This window comes from Erythrolamprus reginae, chromosome 1 (assembly GCF_031021105.1).
Source record: "Erythrolamprus reginae isolate rEryReg1 chromosome 1, rEryReg1.hap1, whole genome shotgun sequence".
NCBI lineage: Eukaryota > Metazoa > Chordata > Lepidosauria > Squamata > Dipsadidae > Erythrolamprus > Erythrolamprus reginae.
Genome location: NC_091950.1, coordinates 250,589,909 through 250,615,159, shown reverse-complemented (window position 1 = coordinate 250,615,159; position 25,251 = coordinate 250,589,909). Strand labels below are relative to the sequence as shown.

Sequence of the window (25,251 nt, the reverse complement as noted above, 5' to 3'; positions counted from 1 at the left end):
CTGTCCTTCTTTATGACAGTTACGCTCACCCCGCTGCTGTGACCGCGGCCTCCCAAAGTGACATTCGATCAAATTGAAATTAAAAGTTAAAAAAAAATAAATAAAGCCGCCACCGCCCTCAACTGCCGCGCCTTCTCTTCCTTCCCCCTCCTGCTCCATTCAGCAGCGCCGCCTTCCCGCTCTGCCTCGTGCTCCGCGCCCTAAGCCGCGCGCGCCACGCCTTCAGAAAAATGCCAATCAGAAGGCAGCGGCCCTCTCCGGTCCTGCTGCTTGCGCCGCTGGATGCGCAAAGGAGCTTTCGGTCGGAGGCTTAGGTGGCTGCTCGGCGGGATTAACCTCCCGGGACGTTGTGGGGAGCAACCTGCTGAAGGGAGGCTGGCGTCGCTCAGAAACCCTTGCGAGCCACTTTGGTCACTGTGGGCGAATAATCCTTTTCCCCGCCTGAATTCTCTTGTTTAATCCCCCTCCCCTTAGAAGGAACAGCCTCGACGCACCCCCCTTGCTGTTGAAGGGGTTGGGCAAAAGTATCTTCTTTATTTCTACAAGTTGCAGTTGCGTTTCCAAAAGAAAGAGAGTTCGTTGGCGGGCTTAAGAGCCACTTTAACCAGGAGTCCATCGATATTTGCCATAAGCGGGATCTGGAAGGCAAAATAGGTCTGTACGCTCGCTGTCTTTTCGAAATGAGGCATTTTGTGTGGTGCGTCAGTGCGTGTTTTAAGTTTGTTTTCTTGTCGCCGGCGTTTTGCTAGAATTTTTTTCGCTTGATGGCAAATCCTGAATGTGAAATTTAACGAATTCATTACTGAGGTGCCTGTAGCTCCCTGGGGGTTTGTTTTTGGTATTTGCTCCTTTTCCTAGCCCTTAATTACAATTTTTGTTATTTTTTTTCCATTTATAATAACGGTTTTGGGGGGGTTGGGTTGTTTTTTTACCCCCTTTGGTAAGTGAACTGGTTTATTATATGCTGCCTTGAGTCACTTTTTGTGAGGTAGGATGGGTCATATAAATTCGATGAATAAGTAAGTCGAAAGAGAAACTTTTAAGACACTTTGTAGTGGGGATATTTTGAATGAGAATGCATTGAAAGTCCAATACAGAGTAGTTCTCCACTTACAACAGTTCATTTAGTGACCGAAGTTCCACCCCACTGAAAAAAGTGATTAATGGCGGTTTGTCACACTTAGGACCGTTGTAGCATTTTCGGGATCATGTGATTTACATTTGGATGCTTGACAAGTAACTCACCTTTATGACATAGAAACATAGAAGACTGACCGCAGAAAAAGACCTCATGGTCCATCTAGTCTTCCCTTATACTATTTCCTGTATTTTATCTTACAATGGATATATGTTTATCCCAGGCATGTTTAAATTCAGTTACTGTGGATTTACCAACCACGTCTGCTGGAAGGTTGTGGCAAGGATCTACTACTCTTTCAGTGAAATAATATTTTCTCACCTTGCTAACTTCAGATTGTGTCCCCTTGTTCTTGTGTTCACTTTCCTATTAAAAACACTGCAGTATCTTGGAGTCATGTGATCACCTTTTGTGATCTCACAAGCAAAGTCAATGGGGAAACTAGATTCACTGAACAATTGTGTTACTAATTTAACAACTGCATAGATTCATTTAAGAAATGTGGCAAGAAAAGTAGTAAAACGAGGCAAAACTCAATTAAAAATTTCTCACTGAACAATGTAAATTGTGGACTTCATTGTGGTTGTAAGTCGAGGACTATCTGTACTGAGCTAATATTTAATGCATGAAGACTGCATTTACAAAGATTTGTCCAGCCAATTATAATTGTGAAGATAGTTTGTTGCTGAATTGGCACATAACAATCTGGCTTATTTTATTATATTTAACTGTGTGCTGTATAGACCTTACATTGTGGCTTGTTCCACAAATTATGGCTTAAAAGTAACAGTAGCTGCATTATTCAATAATTATCAAGCTGCACCTGATTTATAAAAGTATTTTCTATGTGAATGCACTCTGTCATACGCTTTTTGCTTTTCCCTCCTGAAATGTTCCCATTTCTAATTTAGTGGCACAACTCCATTCATTTAAGGAGAACCTATATTGGTAATATTGGACTAAAATCATGAGTAAAGGGATGCAGCTTGTTAATATTCTAAAATATGTTGGTATTTTACCTATGTCTGCCATCAAAAAGGCGTGCCACCCTGATTGAAGGTCGTAGCCTTCAAGTGTTAATATTCTAGAATTTTTTAATGTTATCCATTCTTTCAGTAAGTTTGCAATTGAGACATGGTAATATAATTCCATGTTTGGTAACCCGAATCCACCTCTTGATCTATGGTCTTGTAGGTTTTTGAGTTTTATTCTGGTCTTTTTTTTGTCCATATAAATTTGCGAATTTTTTTGTGATGGTTATTGAAAAAGGTCCTGTTTAATTTAATGGGTGCAGTTTGAAAAAGGTATAGAAATCTGGGAAGTATATTACTTTTAATTAGGGCAATTTTCCCCATTATAGAAAGTGGGAGCTTTGACCATCTGGAGAAATCTTTGTCCATTTCGTTAATTAATTTGTCATAGTTGTCTTTCTTAATAATGCTACAGTTAGTGGTAATCCATAGTCCTAAGGTAAAGTTAAAGGTATTTAACTTTTTTGGTGGTTTTGATTTTAATAGATTCCTCTAGTTTCGATATCTGCTGTTGTGTCATATTTTTTGTTATCATCTTAGTTTTTTCCCTGTTGATTTTTAGTCCGGCAATCTCTCCAAATTTATTTATTTCATTAATCAGAATAGGTGCAGATTCTAAGGGGTCTTTTACAATGAACACCATGTCATCAGCAAATGCTTAAAGTTTATAGTGTTCACTTTTAATTTTTAGTCCTTGGATTTCCTTGTTTTGCCTTATTTTATTAAGTAGAACTTCTAGTGGGAAAATAAAAATCAGGGGGGCTGAGGGGAAGCCCCGCTTCACTCCTTTTTTAATGTTTATCGTTTCTGTCATATCATTGTTTATCAGTATCTTGGCTGTTTGTATTGAATAAATAGTTTTAATGAGTTCTGTAAATTTAATACCAAGTTGCATTGATGCCATTTGGGTTGTGAAGAATTGCCAGTATAAACTATCAAATGCTTTCTGTAAGTCTACAAATAGGAATGCTACTGGTTTGTCTATGTTTTTATTATAATATTCTAGAGAGTCCAAAATAATCCTTGCATTTGTTGCTATACAGTGATCCCTCGATTATCGCGGGGGTTACGTTCCAAGATCTCCCGCGATAATCTATTTTCCGCGGTATAGTGGTGCGGAAGTAAAAACACCATCTGCGCATGCGCGCCCTCGCCACTCGCCTGTTCACTCGCCCGTTTGCCGCTCGCCCGTTCGCCGCCTGCCCGCCGCTCGCCCGTTCACCGCTCGCCCGTTCACTCGCCCGCCCGCCGCTCGCCCGTTCACTCGCCACTCGCCCGCCCGCCGCTCGCCCGAAAGAGTGAGAGAAAGAAATCAAGAGAGGGAAAGTGAGAAAAAGAGAGAGAGCAAGAGGGGGAGAGATAGAGAAAGAGAGAGAATGACAGGAAAGAAAGAGACAGAGAAGTGATTCTTGGTGATGACGTATGACGTCATCGGGTGGGAAAAACCGTGGAATAGAAAAAAAACCGTGGAGTATTTTTAAATTATTATTTTTTGAAAAACCGTGGTATAGTGTTTCGCGAAAATCGAGACTGCGAAAATCGAGGGATCACTGTATTTCTTGCTGGAAGAAAGCCATTTTGGTCTGTATGTATTCTAACAGTAAGGTTTTTTTTAAATCTTTCAGCTATGATTGATTCAAAGATTTTGTAGTCTGAATTAAGAAGGGATATTGGGTGATAAGTTTGGATGTAGGCTCTATTTTGAGTGTCTTTAGGTTTTAATGTTATATAGGCCTCATTCCAAGAAGAAGGAAGTTTTGAACCTTCAAAAATTTCATTAAAGAGAGGTAACATTATAGGCTCCAATATTTCTTGAAATTGTTTGTAGAATTCAGTGGGTATACCATCTGTGCCCGGGGTTTTATTGGTTTTTTTTGTTTCATAATTGCATTAATTAATTCTATTGATGTTATTTTGTCATTTAGCGTATCCTGATCTTCCTTATTTATTTTTTTTGTATTTTCTAAACTCTCCAATAGTTTCTTTATTGATTGTTCATTTACGTCATCTTTTTTATACAATTTCTGAAAGAAGGATTTAATTATTTGTTTTTTATCACTAATAGTTGTTTTTAAGACACCTGTGCCTCTATGGTTTTGTCTGCTTTTTGATGAGCGAGTTTTGAGGCTAACCATTGCCCAGGTTTGTTTGCAAATTCGAAATGCTTTTGTTTGGCAATCCTTAGTTTGTGTGAAAGTTTATTTATTCTTATTTATTTATTTATTTTGTCCAATACATAATACACATTGAAGAGAAAGATGTGTAATAATATAAGTAAAGAAAAGAATAGAAGAAAAGATATAAAAGTATAGGTGAACATATTTGAAAGGAAGAAAAGATAAATGAGATAAGGAGAGACAACTGGACAGGGGACGGAAGGCACACTGGTTTATGTAATGCTTTGTAATATTCAGTTCTAAAATTTCTGTGTTGTTTGGTTTGGTTTGTAAGGTTTTTTTCAAGAGTACATAGGCTGTTTTGTTTCTGTTTTTTCTTTTTACTTTGGTATGCAATATAAATTCCTCTCACATATGCTTTCATTGTGTCCCATAAGTTTTGTATAGAAGTATTACCATCATTGTTAATTTGGAGAAATTCACACATCTCTTGTTTTAAATTTTTTTGAAAATTTTCTTTAAGTATTGTTTGGTTCATAGTCCATCGCCTTGCATAATTATTGGTTGAATCTCTCCATTTCAACAATATGGGGTTATGGTCTGCAGGAAGTATTTGCATGTCTGTTACTTCATTGATAAATTCTAAGTCAGCCCAGGCCATATCAATGTGGGACCATGACTTATGGGAATAGGAGAAGAAAGTATATTGTCTATTGTTTGGATTGAAGTAACACCATATGTCTTTTAGAGCTAATTCAGTTGCGAGTTGTTCGATGGTTGTCGGTAGTTGTTTTCTCTTTTTCATTTGTTTAGTCCTTTTATGATCCTTTTTCCTATCTAATATTGCATTGAAGTTGCCAATTATTATATTTGTCAAGTTTAGTTCTGTAATTTTTTGATGTAGTTTTGCGTAGAAAATAGATTGATTTATTGTGGGAGCATAAATTGCGATTATGTTATTTTCTTTGGTCCTGATGTGATTTGTACTATTAATATCTGTCCATTGTCATCTGTATAGATTAATTTGGGGGTGAATTTGGGTTTAATGTATAGTACTCCTTCTCTCTTCTTAGCTTGAGCAAGGGATGAGAAGATTTCTCCAAGCCTGGGATGGTTCAAAATTAATTGGTCTTGTTTTCTTAGGTGCGTCTCTTGGAGACATATCTGCATTTTGTTGCTGGATTTTATGAAATGTTTTTTTCCTTTTAATAAGAGAATTGAGGCAGTTGATATTAATGGAAAATAATCTTATTTCATTGTTAGGTAAGGTTTTTTTTTATGATGTAGATTAATTTGCTGGTTCTCTTCTTGTTCATATTCTATGACAGTGATGGCGAACCTTTTTTTCTTCAGGTGCCGAAAGTGCATGTGTGTGTGCTATCGCACATGTGTGAGTGCCCACACCCATAATTCATTGACTGGGGAGGGTGAAAACAGCTTCCGCCCACCCCCTAGAGATCCTCTGAAGGCAAGAAATGGCATGTTTCCCAACTTCTGGTGGGCCCAGTAGGCTCATGTTTCTCCCTCCCTGGAGCCAGGGAGGGTAAAAATACCCTCTCCCATCCCCCAGAGACTCTCTGGAAGCCAGAAACGCCCTCCCAGAGCTTCTGTGAGAGCCAAAACTCAGCTGACCAGCAAACACATGCACATTGGAGCTGAGGTAGGGATATATATATCCTAGTCTCCCTTAATTTTCAAATTCAGCAAAAAAACCCAACAACATGTGACACATACAGATAGAATTGTCAGCTATCAATAAAATTAACTGCCTTGGAAATGGCCCTGCGTTGGGCCGAGAGGCAAATAAGGAGCTGTGATGTTCCTTCAATACACCAGGGTGATTTGACACAAAGTATGTAACCCTTCCCTGGTGCAGAGCTGAAGGGATTGAATACTGTAGCCTAGAGGATAATTCTCTGCCTTACAAGGCAAAGGTTGCATGTTCAAGTCCCAGTGGGTATGGCTAGCTGATGAGGCCAAAATAAGGCCGAAATAGATCTATCCTAGTCTCCCTTAATTTCCAAATTCAGCAAATGTATGTAGATTGCTCTGAGTTTGGGTTTTGCCCCGTGTAATATATATATATAAATAAAAGATTTGTATGTCGCCCCTCTCCGAAGACTCGGAGCGGCTCACACGACCAAACAGTACAAATCCAATAGTTAAAAATAATTTAAAACCTCTTAATATAAAAAACAGTCATACATCTCAGACAAACCATACATAAAACAGAAACGGCCCAGGGGAATCAATGTCCCCATGCCTGACGGCAGAGGTGGGTTTTAAGGAGTTTGTGAAAGGCAAGGAGGGTGGGGGCAATCCTAATCTCAGGGGGGAGTTGATTCCAGAGGGTGCCAGCAGATATAGCTCCATGTGCCACCTGTGCACCGGTGCCATAGGTTCACCATCACTGTTCTATGAAATCATTCAAGTTATTAATATTTAAAAAACTCAGTCTGAAGTTCTGCATATTATGGTGTACAACAGAACTCTAGCTGATAAAAGAAGTAATTGTAACATCTCTATTATCTCTATATTTATTATAACAATCTCTATGATTGTGTCAATATAGTAAAAATTGTTTATAAACAAGATACGTTTAAATAAAAAGTAAACATTTAATAATGTTAAATTTTATACTGGTTTTTCAGGTGGAATGGATTCATCTTCATCTACAAAATTTCGAGATGTTGATGTGAAAGTAACTAATGTATACCATCATCAAAAAGAAGTCCTTGTAAAATTTCAAGGCCAATTCAACACAGAATGTGAACTTGACTATCATATATTGCAAAAAGAAATACAGCAAGTACCAAAAGCGGAAGCTTCTGTTGCAGTTGGTGAATTCTGTTTAGTCAAAGAGTCAGAGCATGGAGAATGGTACAGAGGAAAAGTAATTAAAAAAAGACATGATACCTATGATGTACATTTTATGGACAATGGAAAAATACTGACAGTTCATGAACCTTTCCTTGCATCTCCTATTGATGAATTGTTTCAGCTTCCTCCAAAGATGGTTTATGGGATTTTTGCAAATGTCCTTCCGATTGAAGAAAAGTGGACCGCCAAAGCTTTTAATTACTTTTCATCTTTGATAGGCTTGCAGATTAAAGGTCATATACAAGCCACTCTGCCGAACAAAATGTTTCTTCTTCATGTGCCCAAAATTGCTACTGATGTGGTTGAATTCGGAATAGGAAAACTTGTTGACGTAGATACTTTCTCTCTTATTGTTGAAATGTTAACTGCATTTCCACACGAGTCACTTTGTAAACAAATGCCGGATTTACCGCAACAGAAATGTGCAAGACCAGGTACTCTATTTTGTGATGCTGACGTTCGACCAAATATTCCACCAGTTCTAAAAAATCTTCAACCAATTTTGTCTGTTGGTGCTGTAGAAAAAGTAAAAATATCAGCAGCAGTTAGCCCCAGTAAGTTTTATTGCCAATTACTTGGACAACAGATACAGCTGGATACATTGACACGAGATATGTTTTCTTATTATGACTCTATTAGCAGAGTAAAATTTCCATCATGTGACAATTTTGGAACCCTTTGTGCAGCTAGACAAAAAAATGGTCAGTGGCAGAGGGGGGTAATACAGCAATTACTTCCTGACAAAGTGAAGATTTGGTTTATGGATTTTGGCAATTATGAAGATGTGTCTTCTGAGTATATTTTGAAGCTTCCACCAGAATTTATTTCGGTACCTATGTTTTCATTTCCTTGTGCTCTATCATGCCTTAGTGATCAAGATGAAATGAAAAGAAACGCTCAACTAGAAGAATTTAAAGAAACCCTATTAACACAAGAGTTTATTTTGGCCCACATAGACCAGTTCAATAGTAAAGAGCATATATATTATGTTACGTTACATAAATGTGCATTGACACAGATAAGTGAAAATCTATCTATAGAAAACAGTATGGATCCAAAATGCAACATGGATGTCTTTTGTACAAGTGGGAATGTACAAAATTCTACGGTGAACTTGGCAGAGAAGATTTACAATACTACTCAGCAATCAAGTTATTCTTCAAATCAAAAGGATACTCATTTACTGTGTTCCCCTTTAACAGTTCCTTACAAAAGAGCAGAAATGAAAATAAATTCAGCTTGTGTTGTTTTTGCAGTTTATGTTTTGAATCCATCAAATTTCTGGGTGCAAACAAATGATTTCTTGGATGGGTTTGATGCTTTAATGAAGAAAATTGCAAATGTGTATGATGGAAATGAAGTCGATTGTAAAATTCTAGAAAACCCAGAGCCTGGAAGACTATGTTGTGCACGATATAGCAAGGATAAGTATTTTTATAGGGCTGTCATTAGACAAATAGTAGACAATAAAGTTGATGTTTATTTTTTAGATTATGGGAACACTGACACAGTGCCACTGTTTGATGTGAAGATTTTGCTTCCAGAACTTCAAGAATTACCAGCATTAGCCATGCCCTGTACACTTGCTAATGCATTTCCAATTGGAGATATATGGATTAAAAAAGAAATAGATTTCTTTAAAAAAATTGTGATTGACAAACCAATCATACTGCATATCATCGCAAAACAAAACGAGAATTACGTTGTCAATGTGCAGTGTATGAATGACTCCAAACAAACTGATGTTCTCAGGCTTATGATTGAGGCTGGATGTGCAGAATATTGGGAGATAAAACAAGATCCATTTCTGGAAACAGTAAGGGGCTTTCAACGAAAATGTTCAAAAAAATATAAAAATATAAAAATACTAAGTAAAGCATCTATTCAGAAGAATAAAGTACTGATACCTAAAATTACTGATAAAATTAATACTCACATTGTGACAAAAGAGAATGCTAACATTTTCCCATCATGGGAAAACATACTTTCCAATAAAGATGAGGAAACGTTTGAGAAAACAGATGAAGTAGAATGCTATAAAGAGTACAAATTTAAACCAGGTTGTGTGTTTGATGTTGTATGTTGCCATATTATTTCACCAGGCAATTTTTTATGCCAGATACAAAATAAGTTACCCGAGCTAAATAGTATGATGGAACAAATTCAGAATTTTTACAACACTCAAAAAAGACCTTATGAAAATGGGAAGCTTGCCTGTGTTGTGAAATATTCTACAGATGGAAAATGGTACAGAGCTGTTGTACTGAAGCATGTATCCCAAATTGAAACTGATGTGATATTTGTAGACTACGGTAACAGGGAAAGAGTTTTGTTGAAAGATCTTCAAGCTATTCATCCAGACTTCCTAATTTTGGAATGTCAAGCATTTAGATGTTGTCTTAATTGTGTCAGTGAATCCTTAATATTTGACCCCTATATTTGGACTGCTGAGATATGTAGTGATTTTAAAAGATTTGTTTCATCTTCCAGTGAACAACTGATTTGTTCAATTTGTGCCCTGATTTTTAAGACTCCCAACTCTTTATATTACATTGTTGATTTGAAGAGTCCATTTAATAGTTTAAGGCAATTTCTCTTTGAAAATGGCCATGCACAAATTTATTCTTTTGAATGTGTGCAATCTCTTATAATTCCATTTTCTCTATGTAGCTTTTATTATTCATCTTTTAATATGGACTTTGGAAATGAAGAGAAAGTATATATATCTTGTATATATAGCCCTACAAAATTCTATTGCCAGTTAAGAAGAAATGCAAATGAGATGGACAAGATACATAAAAAGATTTCAGAAATTAGCCCCAAAACAAACCATGCAATCCAAATGAATACTCATAGTTTATGCATAGTGAAATATTTTGAGGATGGAGTATCCTATAGAGCTTTAGCATCTCCTATGGAATATTCAGATTTCTGCCCAGTATATTTTGTGGACTTTGGAAATAAACAATTGGTAGCCAAAGAGGAACTGGTTCCTATTCCAAACAGTGCTTCAGAATTAATGTTCACACCTATGCAAGCTATTAGGTGTTATTTATCAGATCTAAAGGATGTTGAAATTCCATCTGAAATAAAAGCATGGTTTGAAAAACAATATTTGGAAAAAGAATTGAAGGCAGTAGTGGTATCTAAAGATTCTGATGGGCACTTCGGTATGGAGTTGTATGATGGAGAACTACAAATAAATGGAAAGATTAAAGATTTACTAAAGCAAAAAAAGGATGATCTAAACTCAAAGGATATGAAAAAAGGTTTTAAAAACTCTGTTGGGAATAAATATAGGCCTTATAACATAGAGTTGGATATAGACAAAAAAATAAATAAAAGTAAAGAAATTGGACAGCAAACAAAAGCAGGCAATGATAAGTTACCTGTTAAATATAGGAACAACATAGTCATTGGTCAACAGAAACATGATAGTAGCTCTGCAAAGTTTCCATTGACTTTACATTTTTCAGATTTCATGTTGAAAAAAGTTTTGAGATACCAGTATGAGAATACTTGCCAAAAATCCAATACTGACACCATTGATCAACTTAATGAACAGTCAAAGAAAATTAAAAATAAATGGACTGAATTACATATGCTAAAATCAAACACTTCGGGGCAAGAAAAAAGCAACAAGATTAAGCCAAAGTACATTGATCTTCCTCAACTTGACATTCTTCTAAATTCTAAAGTCTGGGCTTATATGTCTTACATAGCTAATCTTTCAAGTTTCTATGTTCATCGTTCAGAGGATAAAAATAAAATTGTGCAACTTGCCAAGGAACTGAATGGAGAAACTCTGGTTGAAGAATCAGAAATAGAGGCTGAACTTGAGAAAGATGATGTTATTTTAGCAAAATGTGAAAGTGATTGTTGCATATACAGAGCTTTCATTAGAAAAGTCCTAGCCAATAAGTTTTTTGAGGTAGAGTTTATTGATTATGGTAATACAGCAACTGTGAATTCAAAAAATATCTACAAAATTGAAAAGCGTTTACTCAGTTTACCAAGACTCAGTGTACATTGTTTTCTTAGTAAAGCAAAGTGCTTGTTTTCAAATAACTGGAATACTGATATGGATGCTTACTTTATCAGTGAGTTAAATAATCAGCCAGTCATGATTAAGTTTCTACAACAGTATGACCAACAGTGGGAGGTTGACATAATGTGTCATGGAATATCTATCTCTGATAAATTAATGGAGAGAGAAATCCTTTTATGTTTAGAGAACATACTTTCGCTAAGCTTTGATCACAATGTGAAACAGCTCCCAACAATAGATTCAGAAACTCCTAGTAATGATCCGGGTAAAAAATCAGAAAGTCAAACTTTATGTGAAAGCATTAAAATCAGACCCACTAAGATTGGCTACCAAAATATAAAGCCTGGACAGATAGAAATAGGTGAAGTTGTTCATATTTCAAGTAATGGAAACCTCTATGTGAAGTTAACTAACGATGCACAAGCAATGCTCAATTTAAATGTATTAATTGCTCAAGAGGTAGAGAAAAAGTGTGTTATTGCTATAGAAGAAATTAGAGAAGGATTAGAATGTTTGGTAACATCAAACAAACACTTGGGATGGCATCAGTCTGAAGTTATTCAAAAATATGTGAAGGAGGAATATATGTTGGTCCTTTTTGTGGATTTAGGAAAGTATGAAACTGTATCACTGCACAATTCACATGTGCTAAGTGAAAAAATAAGATGTATTCCAAGGAATGCACTGCTTTGTAAATGGATTTGGATTGGGAATCTCAGTGATTTATCTTTTGAGGGAATGATGGAGAAGGTAAAATGTTGTGAGATAAAGATTATATTTTTTAAATACTTGGAATCTGAGCTTATTTGGGAAGTAGGCCTTTTTATAGATGGAACTTTATTTTTGGAATACTGGAATCAAATATCTAACCAAACAAAATTAGAGAGACCTAACTTATTAGAGACAGATAATGTCAGCAAATCACTTGATATCACAGTCAAATCAAATTCAATTTCATGGGCGCGATTTCAGAAGAATAGTCACTATCCTGGATTTGTTGCATCAGTCACTGATCCTTCAAACTTCTGTATTCAATTAGAAGATTCATTTGAAACACTGATAGCCTTGTTCAAAATGCTCTCTGACCTTCCAGAAAACCTCCCAACTATGCCACAAGAATGTATAATTCCTGGTGACAGCTGCTTAATAAAAAATGGACCTAATGAAACCTGGAACAGAGTTGAAGTTTCTGAAGTGTTTAAAGACTCTAGTACATTAAAGCTTACTTTTATTGATGATGAGAGCTTATCACCTCCCCTTCCCATCTCTGATGTCTCTAAGATTATCCCAGAAAAGCTAGCTAGTTTACTACAATTAACTTATTCTTGCTCATTGTATGGAGAAACACCTGCTGATGGGAAACACTGGAATGATGAGGCCAAACTTAAAATTCAAGAATTTCTTGGTAGACAAGGTCTCACATTCCAGTTCAAACTTCACAAGCTTCAATGTGAAAGGAAACTAGAACTAGATGTGTTTTTTGAGCAAAACAATGCGGCAGATATATTGGTTGCTTCTGGTTGTGCTTTGTATTCTAAGACTGCATCCTTTGGGTCAGCTCGTTATGATGACCTTCAGCTATCAAATTCACATGTTATTTATGATCCACTCTCCATTCAGGAGATCTCTGAATCAAAGATGGCCATAAATAGAGACGAGAAAGTTCCACAGAATTCAGATGTGCCATTGAAATGTGTTGATTTAAAAAATTTAGAGGTGAACAGCTCAAAAAAATTACATGGTAAAAAAAAATACACCGGGATGACTTTGTTGCATAAAAGTAAAAGAAATTATGAATGTCTGCACAACTGCAATGAGAAATTATTTAATCAATGTTGTGTTAGAGAACAACTCAACCAAACGTATTCTGCAACCTTATCAAATGCTTCTGACAAGTTGCTTTTGGACTCCCAAGAATGCTCAGACTCCCAAGAATGCTCAGATCCAGATCAAGAAAATTGAACACGTACTCACAAGGTCAGTTTCAAACGACACTTAAAACAACTCTTATCCTTAGCTTAAATCTATAACAGGAACTTTGGGCTCCCTTTAAGGTTAGGAGCAAAAGAATCATGTGCCTAATTTCCCTGCATAAACTGCCATAAGGCATACTGGAAGGATGTTAGTTTATGCCACATATAAGGCAGTATGGGTTGTATCAAATCTATGAGTGTGCAAAGAAAGATAATCTGCCACAATGTGGTTGTCTATAGGCAGCATTTAGGGCTCATGGAACAGATGATTTAGTCCTCTTGAGTTTGACAGCAAAGTAGTGTTCTCTGTTTTGCTGAGCATCTTGGCAAGTTTCAACCAAAAAATCCTTCTTAATTGCCTTTAGCATGTAAACACAATTTTATAATGGCTTAAGTTCCTAGAAATATGATTTAATAAAAACTGTTAGAGATTCCCACAGGTAGTCTTCAACTTATGTCCACAATTGAGCCCAAACTTTATGTTGGTAATTGAGATATTTGTTAAGTGAGTTTTGCACCATTTGATGGCTTTTTGTGCCACTATTATAGCGAATCACTGCAGCTGTTAAGTTAGTAACATGGTTATTAAGTGAATCTGCCTGTGGTTTTTTTCAGATTAAATTCAGTTGAAAACTAGAAATGGACAACGGAACAACCTTCATTTGAAAAGCAAGGCAGGAACAATTTGCAGAACATAATCTATTTATAAATTTATCATTTATAGAAATCCAGACCGGAGGCCAATAACTGTTAAAAAGTGTAAAGGATCCATTATTATTCTGGTTCCCTCCTCCCCTGCCATATGCATATATTTTTATGCCTTTGAAAAGTCTCTGCCGAAGATTGATTTAGCATTGTGATGATGACAGCATGGGAAAAGAAATACTTTGGAATAAGATTTTTCAGCAAAACTAATCTGTTATCTTATTGGACAAAGACCATCTTGCAATTGGTGCTAGATTTTTATTATGTTAAACTTTGTGCTTATATGTAACAATCATTTGGAACTTTGTTTAATTTCAGACGTGATTAGGAACTATCAAGGTTTTTATTAAATTAAATGTAATACGACTTATCACAAGAGATAGTTGTGCTTTGGCCTTTGAGAAAGTTGAAAAAAATTCAGAAATGTGAAAATCAAGAACACTTGTTCTAGATGTTGTGAGGTATGTGAGGCATACACAGGTGGGTTCCTCCCGTTTCAGTCTGGTTCATGCGCACAAGTAGCGACCTGCTGGTGATGTCACAATGACGTCAATGAACCAGGTCAGTTGGTGCCAGTCCGTGGGCACCGCCATGTTTTTTAAAAAAATATTTTAAAAAAAAATAATTGAATTTTTAAAAAAATTTCTTCTGCGCATCCGCAGAAGCCAAGTTTTCGGCACTCTGCATGCGCTGCCTCTTTACCCATCATCTGCTTGCTTGCTCACCCCACCCTTGCCCTGCCTGCCTACCCGCCTACTGCTCACTGGCTCGCTCTGCCTCTGAGACCACACAGTCCTGAGCAGGAAGCTTGAAGGAGTTACTGCTGCCTCGAGGTAAGGCTATGGGCACAGATGGTAGGGGAGCAGTAAGAAACTACCAAGAATGGCAGTGTGCTTCTCTGTCTGCTGGAGCCCTGGGAATGGCTGAGGCCTTCCATGCACCTATTCCCCAGGCTCGTGTAGACAGGGAAGCCCATTGCTACTGAGAAGAAGTCTCTGCAGGCACAAAAGTAGCGGGTGGGCAGTACTTAAAGCGGCAGTGTGCTTCTCTGTCTGCTGGTGCCCTGAGAATGGCTAAGGCTCCATTCAACTGTACCAACAAAGAAGCATGGAAGTTCCAGCCTATCTGCCCCACAAGTGAAGTGGGTGGCATGAAAGAGACCGCTCAGCATCAGGTTACACCCTCTCCTTGCCTACCCTCCATGCATGAAGATACCTGCCCTGAACGCCTTGCCGCTCACACCCCAGTCTCGCTCAACCACACTTTTTTGTCACGGAGCCAAAGCCAGGAAAGCGAGAGGGCAGGCAACGGCGCTCCGGGATAGCACAGTCTCAAAGGAGGAGGGAAACGTCTTGGAGGGCTGCACTGGCTCAGCCTCGAAAGTGCAGGTGAAGCAAGGAGGAAAAGCCCGCACCCTGTACAATGGAAGTGGTCGGCTGAAGTGAGGCTCTTTTCGTGGCCCAGCCAGTAATGCTATCAGGGTGGCCCTGGAAAAGGTGACACACATGAGGTGGACACGGCACTGCCTTGCTGAGCAACGATGGCCCAGGGAGAGGCTCTTCAGTGCGATCACTGGAGGTGACAGGAGCCCAGCTGTACTGTAAACCAAGGGAGGTGCATTGCAGGAAGGCCTCTCTCCTGGCCTTCAGCTGTGGGCAAATAAATGAGAGAGAGAGAGAAGAAAGAAGGAAGGGAAGGGAAGAAGATAAGGGGGAAAGGGGAGGGAGGGAGGGGAAGAGAGGAAAGGGGAGGGGAGGAAATGGAAGGAAAGGAGGAAAGGAATGGTACGGGAAAAGGAAAGGAAGGAAGAAAAGGAGGGGAGGGAAGGAAAGGAAAAAGAAAGGTAAAGGGAGGGGAGGGGAAGAAATGGAAGGAATGGAACTGGGGACAAGAAAGGAAGGAAAAGAAGGAGGGGCGGGGAGGGACTACAGCTACAGCTCTGGTATATGGGACTGAATTTCCATCAACGTCAGCAAGCAACTGCCAGTCTGCCCATCTGCCCATCTTCATTTTCCTTCACACAGATTGACCAAGCTTCTTGAGAGAAGGAACACAACAGAGATTACCAGGCTGTTTGCCTGGACCAGGCGCTTTCTCTCACCTGGAGGCCTCACAGAAGCAGACAGGTAGACCTGAAAGGCAGGATTTAAAATTATGAATTTAGTCGTCCCTGAGGTCCAAAGATTTGGAGACCCCTGGTCTATCACACTTTTGAGCAAAGCACGTGAGCCATTTCCTCCTATCAGTGGTCCATGAAAGTACATCTATAGTATGTAGATAATAAAGTTGAAAAAAGTTAAACATTTTTACAGATCTATAGATACCTTGAGGCTGGGTGTGACAAGGAATGGCTAGGCGGGGAGGGGCCAGGCAAGACATCCCTTGACGTGAGTGACATTGAGTTGGCCACATCCATCCAGTCACATGATTGCCAAGCCACTTCCACCCGGTTACATGACTGTCAAGGCACACCCACAAAATTAAGCCATGCCCACAAAATTAAGTCACACCCACAGAGTGGAAGGAAAAAAATTTGGAACTCACCCCTGGATATACAGTTGTATAGATTATGTATCTTTCAAATGTTGATTTGTTTTCACCAGCCAAAAGTTTGAGTATATATATATATATATATAATTGTTCTGCCGGGCTCTATGGTATGAGTCTCCCGAAAATTCAAGGGTACAAATTTCAGACACACACACACTTGAAAGTTCAAAAACAATGTTCTTTATCACAAAAATTCAAAAGAAACAAAGCACCCTTTTTGTATTGCAAAGAGCACTCGTCCCAAAACAACCTGGTAGTCTGTACAATCCCCTTAATCAGTCCTTAGCAGCTGTGAATGCATGTCATAGCCCTCCTTCCACGAAGTGAGACCCCCACACTTTGCTCTGCTTTGGTTTCAAAGTCGTGAAATTAATCAACAAAGCCTGGAAACAGCAAGGCACGGTCCTGAAGAAACAGCGATCAGATAATCTTCCACAACGGCCAAGCCGACACGCTGCTATTTATATCAGCAGCTCTTAATTACTGGAGCCCCACCCAAACACAGGTGGCCCCTCTTATCTCCTGTAATATTTCTTCAATTGGTCTCTTCTATGCATAATTCTGTGCATGCGTGGGTCTAACACTTCCCCATCCAAATCGACCGAAGATAATGGAGATTGGCTTCCTGGGCTGTGTGCCAAACCCCCCTCTTCCAAGTCTTCCTCACCTTCTTTGTCCAAGGAAACTGCACTACCTTACTCTGTTGGCAATAAAACAGGCCTATGACATGTTGATGTTTCCCCTGCATCCACCTCCACATTCCTTGGGGCAGGAGCTGGGCCAGAGCCAACCACAACATATAATAGGAAGTTTGAGTATATATATATAATAGGAAAATAGGAAAATATAAATATAATAGGAAAACAATATATTTATTGCGAACATTTCAATGTAAGTACATCATCGACTCCTAGCCATTCCAGTTTTCTTCTACAATGCTCTGTTTTACTTACTACCACAAAAAGGCTCCATCTAAACTGCAGAATATATTAAGACAGATGTAAATCTCAAGATATTTTATTAATTATAGAGAAGCTTAATGCCAAGTTGATTGCTTGTTAGCAAGTACATAATTTCATAGTTTAAATCTGTTTTGTTACACTTAATGACTTGTGCATTCTCTCATATGGGGCTTAGAATGAGTGACAGGTATACAGAAATCATGTTATCTGCACTAGGGTGCTTGGAAGCTGTATATATTTTTATTGCAGGTTTTACTGCATTGAGCATCATCAGTGAGGATTCTTTTAGAGGGAAGCCCTATAGTATATTGGAAGAATGCTCTCCTGACAGCTTGAACCCTTCTGTTAGCTTTTTTTTGTTGTTTAATGCTACACATTTTAACAGTTCTAATAACTACATTTTGAAACACATAAGTTGATTTAACTGAATTAGCACATTTGAGTAAGACATGGTTAACTTAAATGTCTTAAAAGCACTACCAAAAGAAAATCAAGCTTCGAGTTGGCCCCAGGGCTTGTTGGAAGTAACAGTGAAATATTTCTTCTTGTAACAGGCAAGAACAGCAGGAGTTATAATTTTTTTATATCTATACGGAACCAAATGGAATGTTCATGTAAAATTCAAATTAGTTTCTAAAGGCTTTAGTGTTATATGTATAACTACTGATGAGTACTGGTGAGAAAACACATCTTGTGGTTATATGGTGTAAATATGAGTTTTCTTGCTGAGTGCCCGGGAAAAAAAAAGACGTGTTTGGATATTTCATGATGTTCATAAAGTGCAGTGTATTTTTCTTTAAATAAAAGAATATTCTTTGACTCCAGTGATATAAAATTGTTATTACACAGCAATAAAGCAAGTTCAACACAGCCACAGTAAAGCTATAGGAAAAGCTACATTTGTTTGATGTTTTCTCATACCAGATTCCAGCTAGGGGAAGCTTTTGTTGGGGACGGGGGAGAAAATATCAAATACATATTTCTGAAATCAATATTTTTCTTTTATATGGGGATTAGGTGAGATTCTTTTCAGGTGCCAGGCCCCATTGTGTAATTCTCCCCTCACTCAATTCACCTTATAGCTTAGGTCACTGAGGCCAAACTTTCCCTCAGGTGCCAAAAGTGCATGCGCGCATGCTGTCGCGCATGCACAAATTCCCACACCCACCAAGGTCTGGTGTGTATGTGTGTGAAAACAATTTTCTCCCACCCCCCCCAGAGGCCCTCTGGAGGTTGGAAATGGCCCATTTTCTGACTTCCGGTGGGCCCAGTAGGCCCGTTTTTTGCCTTCCCTGGGCAACATCCAATACAGGTAGTCTTCTACTTATGTCCCCAATTAAGCCCAATTATTTTTGGTTGCTAAGTGAGATATTTGTTAAATGAGTTTTCCCCATTTTCCCCTCCCATTTTACATTTCTTGCCACAGTTGTTATGTGAATCAGTGCAATTGTCAAGTTAGTAAAAAGGATTTTATTGGAATCTGGCTTCCCTATTGGCTTTGCTTTTCAGAATGTTGCAAAAGGATCACATGATCCCAGGTCATGGGAACCGTCATAAATATAAACCAGTTTTCAAGCATCTGAATTTTGATCACATGACTATGGGGACACTGCAGTGATGGTAAGTGAAAAATGATCATAAAGCCACTTTTTTTCAGTGCCGTTATAAATTTGAACAGTCACTAAATGAACTGTTGTGAATCAAGGATTAATTGTAGTCCTGAATGTAAAACAAGCTGTGTTGCTGTTTATGTTGCTGTTCTTGATTTTTGTGTGTGCATTGTTTTCTCTCTTTTTTTTCTTCAGCACAATACACAGTGGGCATTGGCTATTTTTCCATGGAGGCATTTATTATTATCATTATTATTATTATTTATTGGATTTGTATGCCGCCCCTCTCCGCAGACTCGGGGCGGCTAACAGCAATGGTAAAAACAACATGTAACAATCTAATTTAATAAAACAACTAAAAACCCTAATTGTAAAAACCAAACATACACACAAACATACCATGCATAATTTGTAATGGCCTAGGGGAAGGAATATCTTAACTCCTCCATGCCTGACGACAAAGGTAGGTCTTGAGTAGTTTGCGAAAGACAAAAGGAGGGTGGGAGCCGTTCTAATCTCTGGGGGGAGTTGATTCCAGAGGGCCGGGGCCGCCACAGAGAAGGCTCTTTCCCTGGGGCCCGCCAAACGACATTGTTTGGTCGACGGGACTCGGAGAAGGCCAACTCTGTGGGACCTTATCGGCCGCTGGGATTCGTGCGGTAGAAGGCGGTTCTGGATGTATTCTGGCCCAATGCCATGTAGGGCTTTAAAGGTCATTCCCAACACTTTGAATTGTGACCGGAAACCGATCGGCAGCCAGTGCAGTGTATATTTTGTTCATGTGTCTTGGATCAATTGCATAGACTTTTAAGAAGAAAAATGAAAAATACCAAATATTAACGAGTACACTGAAAGCAAGGAAACCTAATACAGGAATAATATAGGAACAATACTAATTCTTTTCCAGGAGCAGGCAAAAGTTTAATAGCAAGTTATATTAATAATGTGTAGTAGGATCAGTTGGCACAAATATTGTTAAAGCATTAAATTTAGTTTTAACACCCTGAATAACACCCTATAAGAGTGTAAACACGCCTCTGTGGGGACAGCATTTGAGGGAAAGTGCCCCCAGATGTTGCATAAAACCAAATGTGGAAAATAGCATGGAAAATCCTAGCTATAAGTGATGTTACAATGTGTATAATCTTTATAGGTAGATGTGTTCTGACCCAGCTTTGGCGGAAACAAGAAACAGACTCATCATGAAAGCCTCCTTTATTTATCTCTTGTGAATTTGTGGCATTCACCCATCGAAAAGTCCAATTAAGAGTCCTGCAAGGAGTTAAATGCAGCAACAGACCTTATCAGTTCCTTGCGATAATTGCAAGGCCATAATTGTAAGGCCATGAGCTCCCAGCCAAAAGGCTACAAATTAAGTTCTAGCAAGCAGTCTTTGATGCACAAAACACAGTGAGCAAAATCTTCAGAAATACAACAACCACTCCCCTTCTATTTATTTCCCAGCCAGGGAGGGGACATTCATGTGCTTTGCTTCTTGTCCTTGTCCACCTCTCCTAACCTTTAATTCCTAATTGCTTCTAATTGCTCTGCGCTTACGTGCAACTGGAACACAGCCCAGCTGTTCTTTCCCCTCACTTATCTCAGCCTCCAAAGGCAGGTGCCTCTCTGATGGCTGGGAAATGTTGGACAGCCTTGGCTCTTTCTTTGTGTCTGACATTGCCTTCCCCAGATTCCTGAATTGGCCCAAGTTCCTCCTCAACCTCCTCTTCATCTGAATCTACCACCAGCTCGGATGGAATCTACCACCAGCTCGGATGGCAGCTGGCGGCAGCTGGATAGAACATGGAGGATCTCTCCAGTGCATAAAAGCAATTTGTTGAACTCTGAGAAAACAGCTTGTGGAACCTTTTTACTTCTTCCTGTAGTGGTGAAAGAAAAAAAACTAGGCCTGGATAGACAAAGTTGGCTCTTCCATGACATGATTGGCTCAGGAATTCTGGGAGTTGAAGTCCACAAGTCATAGAAGAGCCAACTTTGCCTACCCCTGAACTAGGCCAAGAATCTGAATTAGCTCCTCAGATAAGTCAAGCACAGAATCGTAAATGACTTTATGCAGTTTGAAATGTTGATAACGTAGGCGGGGTTACTTTGACCCGAGTCCTCGGAAAAAGGCAGCATACAAATCTAATAAATAATAATAATAATTGTTGTTGTTATTATTATTATTATTATTATTATTATTATTATTATTATTATTATTATGTCAGTACAACACAGCAAACAAGATCACTATGCTGGATTTCGTATTTCATCACCAGTCGGGCGCTTCCCAAGCACCTAGGACTGCGTGATGTAGCGGCGAATTATGTTTGCCGATCCCAGTAAAGTGGCCTTTTGCAATTGACAGATGGAGATTTTGTCAATTCCAATGGTTTTCAAATGTCCGCTGAGATCCTTTGGTACTGCGCCCAGCATGCCAAGTACCACTGGGACCACTTTCACGGGCTTATGCCAGAGTTGTTGCAGCTCGATTTTTAGATCTTCGTATTTCACTAATTTCTCTAGCTGCTTCTCCTCAATTCTGCTGTCTCCTGGGATTGCGATGTCGATGATCCATACTTTCTTTTTCTCCACGATCACAATGTCTGGTGTGTTATGCTTCAGAATTCGGTCAGTCTGAAGTCGGAAGTCCCACAGTAGTCCCACTTTTTCAGGCTTATGATCCCACCAGTTCTTTGCCACTGTTAAATGGTAGTTCCTGCACAAGTTCCAGTGGATGATCTGTGCCACAGCATCATGTCTATGCTTGTAGTCAGTCTGTGCAATCTTTTTGCAGCAGCTGAGTATGTGATCGATTGTTTCATCTGTTTCTTTACAGAGTCTGCACTTTGGATCGTCTGTTGATTTTTCAATTCTGGCTTTGATAGCAATTGTTCTAATGGCCTGTTCTTGTGCCGCCAGTATTAGTCCTTCTGTCTCCTTTTTGAGTGTTCCACTTGTAAGCCATGATCAGGCCTTTTCCTTATCCACTTTGCCTTCAATCTTCTCCAAGAACCGGCAATCTTCTCCAATTATTATTATTATTATTATTATTATTATTATTATTATTATTATTATTATTATTATTATGTCAAGTCCTCTTTAGAGATGACGAGTATTAAAATGTGAGCCACATTAATATGTACCTCTTTTTGTTGTTGTTGTTGTTACAAAAGGGTAATACAGATTAATTTTGAGCCCAATATGTTGTATAAAACAAGTAAAAGCTGTTTTAGATTACTAGAATGGCTGGAAGCTGCTGCTGCTGCTGCCCATAAAAGCTTATGCCTCTGTGTGACTCACTTGACTTCATTCACTGTAGGGTAGTTCTATTACAGACGTTTCTTCCCAGCTTGCTTTACCAGAGATTGAGACTTTAAATGTGAAACCAGACAGTTGTAGCCCTAGAGAAACTAATTTGAAATGCCCAGTTCTGATACAACCTTTCTTCTACATGGCAAGTAATTTTTAACTCCTGCAATGTTTTCCACTCTTTATTATTGAGGACATTTAAGATACTAGATACTCCCAGCAAGAGTCTTTGTATGTAAGGGTGTAGTGTTAGCGATTCAACTTCTTCCTCACAGCAGCATCTTTTACTATTCCTGGCTGGAGGGTGGATATTTGAAGGAAGACTTTACAAAAACCATGCTCATTGTTTGATAGAATATTTTAGTCTCCAAATATAGCAATACGTTTTGCTGTTGCTACAAGTGTAATAATGCAAGCGGTTTATTAAAGAAGTTAAATAAAAAAAGGCTAAAACTTCTATTAAAAAGAGTCTTAATTTTTTTTAAAACAGTCACTAGAGTTTTTAAGATAACTGAGCCATGATTATAACTATGAGCCTAAATTATCTTAAAAACTCTAATGGCTGTTTTAAAAGTTATTGTAATATTCTCCCATACTTGCCATAATCTTCTAGAATACTTGGTATTTTTAAAAAATCTGGTAATATCATGGAGCACCACAGCAAAATTATGCATATGCTTTCATTCTTGGTTTATAATATGTTCAAGGTGGATGACTTGTCTTCAGTAATCAATAAAGTGAAAAAGATCTGAACATAAAGAAATGCCTTAGATCAGTGTTTCCCAACCGTGGCAACTTGAAGATATTTGGACTTCAATTCCCAGAATTCTGGGAGTTGAAGTCCAAATACCTTCAAGTTGCCAAGGTTGGGAAACACTGCCTTAGATGACTTCCTGTATCTCAGTCAATTAAGCAGACTTGCTTGATTTATGAACATGGGTATTGTGACTTAGTCAGTAAATCATGCTTAAAACATGCCAAGGTCTAACAGAAGGGTGAAGGCTTCCAGCTGAAGAAGGCATTTTTACTCTGACATAATTGGATACCTAAAACTCAGTCATGATGACAGGCGTCCCAGGAAGCTTGGAATTCTGTTCTAAGACCCTAGTCCTTGTTTAGTCATTTCACTTAAACCAAGCACGTATACACCAATATCCTGTATAATGATCCTGTATAATGATTTTGCTTGAGAGCCAATTAATGCTAGGCAACAGGCTACTGGTGAAGGATCCTGGGGTTGTAGCATAGAAACATCTATAAACCCATAGATTATACACTAATAAGCTGCAGTCACCTAGGTTCTTAGTTTGATCAATGTATAAAAACATTCTGTTGGATTGATCTGTAGTTCTTGTAGGCTTATGTGCCACGTAGTTTATTTCTCATAATCCGTTCCTGACACAGTTCTTCATGATGAATATGCAGGAGTCCCTCATGGAGTTGTGGGGAAGGTGTTACAAATTCTCCTTTTGGAGTAAAATACGTGCACACATACAAAAACGTTCAGTTCAGATCTGTATTTGATGTTCACTGCTGGATACCTGCCGTTCATTTATAGCTACCGTATGTCTGCTTTGTTCTGCTAAAGGTCATGTAGCAGACTTCAACCTCCATGGAGCTTCAGCTTTTGTTTTTTCTTCTAATTGAGATGCTTCTATAGCCTCTAGATGTCTTCCTCCACCTCCCATTTTCCCCATAGTCTGAATCTTCAACAATGCCTGTAAATCCTCTTACCACATTTTCTGGGTTTTCTGATCAGGTGTTATATTCCGGTCAGTTCAGTCGATCTAAAGATGAAGTCCTTTTTAAAAAATACGAATGAAAGCTTATGATGAGCTGAGAGACTCCAGGTTACCAGTCCTGGACGGCGTAACTGTCAGGCTATGCTACCTGGCATCCTTGGGAAGTCCCAAAGGTGCTTTTTCAAGAAGCAACTAGACTTTCTGGTTTTTCTTTGAAGATGTTTCACTTCTCATCCAAGCCCTCTTGAAAAAGCATCTTTGGCACAACCATGGCCTGGATGACTCCATAGGCTCTTGCTAAGTGTTTTGAAGAGAGGGTTGATGGTCAGGCACAACTTCCTCTTGCAGTTGCTTTGGTGAAAAGAAAGATATGTGCTGGCCTCAACTCAATCAAATTTCATTGCTTATGGCCTATGTAATAGCAGGATGGTAACCCATAATACCTTGCTCCCTCTTTTTTTTTTAGATTATGCTTTACATAATCATAAGTACAGTTGGAGGCAATGTCACGAATGATAGGGATAATTAACTAACTTTAAGTGCAGAGTTTTGCATTTCTTAGAATCAACTACAAAAATAAAAAGGCTTTTTACTAAGACACTAGCATGTCCTCCTGTCTCCCTTACTTCTATAACCAGGTTAGATCCAAAACTGCAAGCTAAATACAGAATAACTCTAAGTCCAGGAGTGAAATCCACCAGGTTCTGATAAGTTCTATCTGGAGAAGTAGTTTAATAGTTTGGTGAATCAGCAAATATCACCGCTGGCTGGCCCCAGAGTGGGGTGGGAATGGAGATTTTGCAGTATCCTTCCCCCAGGAGTGGGGAAGGAATGGGGATTTTGTAGTATCCTTCCCTGAAGTGGGGTGGAAATGGAGATTTGCAATATCCTTCCCCTGCCACACCCACCGAACCACACCCACCAAGCAACACCGTGCCCACCAAGCCACGCCCACAGAACCAGTAGTAAGAAAATTTGGATTTCACCACTACCTAACTCTAAGCCTAACCCTCCTAAATCATGAAGCTCATACTACTGCTAATGAGTACCTTTTGCTATGCCTTGTTAAGAACATAGAGCTCCAAATTTCAATTGGCATCTCATCGTATGTACAATATTCTAGAGGTGGTTGTATTGTATACATTTGCTGTATACAATAAATCTGTACAGGGTGGACGTGCTT

The 25,251-nt window shown here is 38.7% G+C and overlaps 1 protein-coding gene across 1 annotated transcript; it reads left to right on the top strand.

The window, feature by feature from the left end:
• Positions 1-275: 275 nt before the first annotated feature.
• Positions 276-14,270, top strand: TDRD15 (tudor domain containing 15). Its single transcript, XM_070732810.1, has 3 exons — positions 276-654; positions 6,938-13,191; positions 13,803-14,270. Exon 2 carries the CDS (start codon positions 6,943-6,945, stop codon positions 13,174-13,176), a length of 6,234 nt encoding a protein of 2,077 aa, XP_070588911.1. The 5' UTR covers positions 276-654; positions 6,938-6,942; the 3' UTR covers positions 13,177-13,191; positions 13,803-14,270.
• The last annotated feature ends 10,981 nt before the right edge of the window (positions 14,271-25,251 follow it).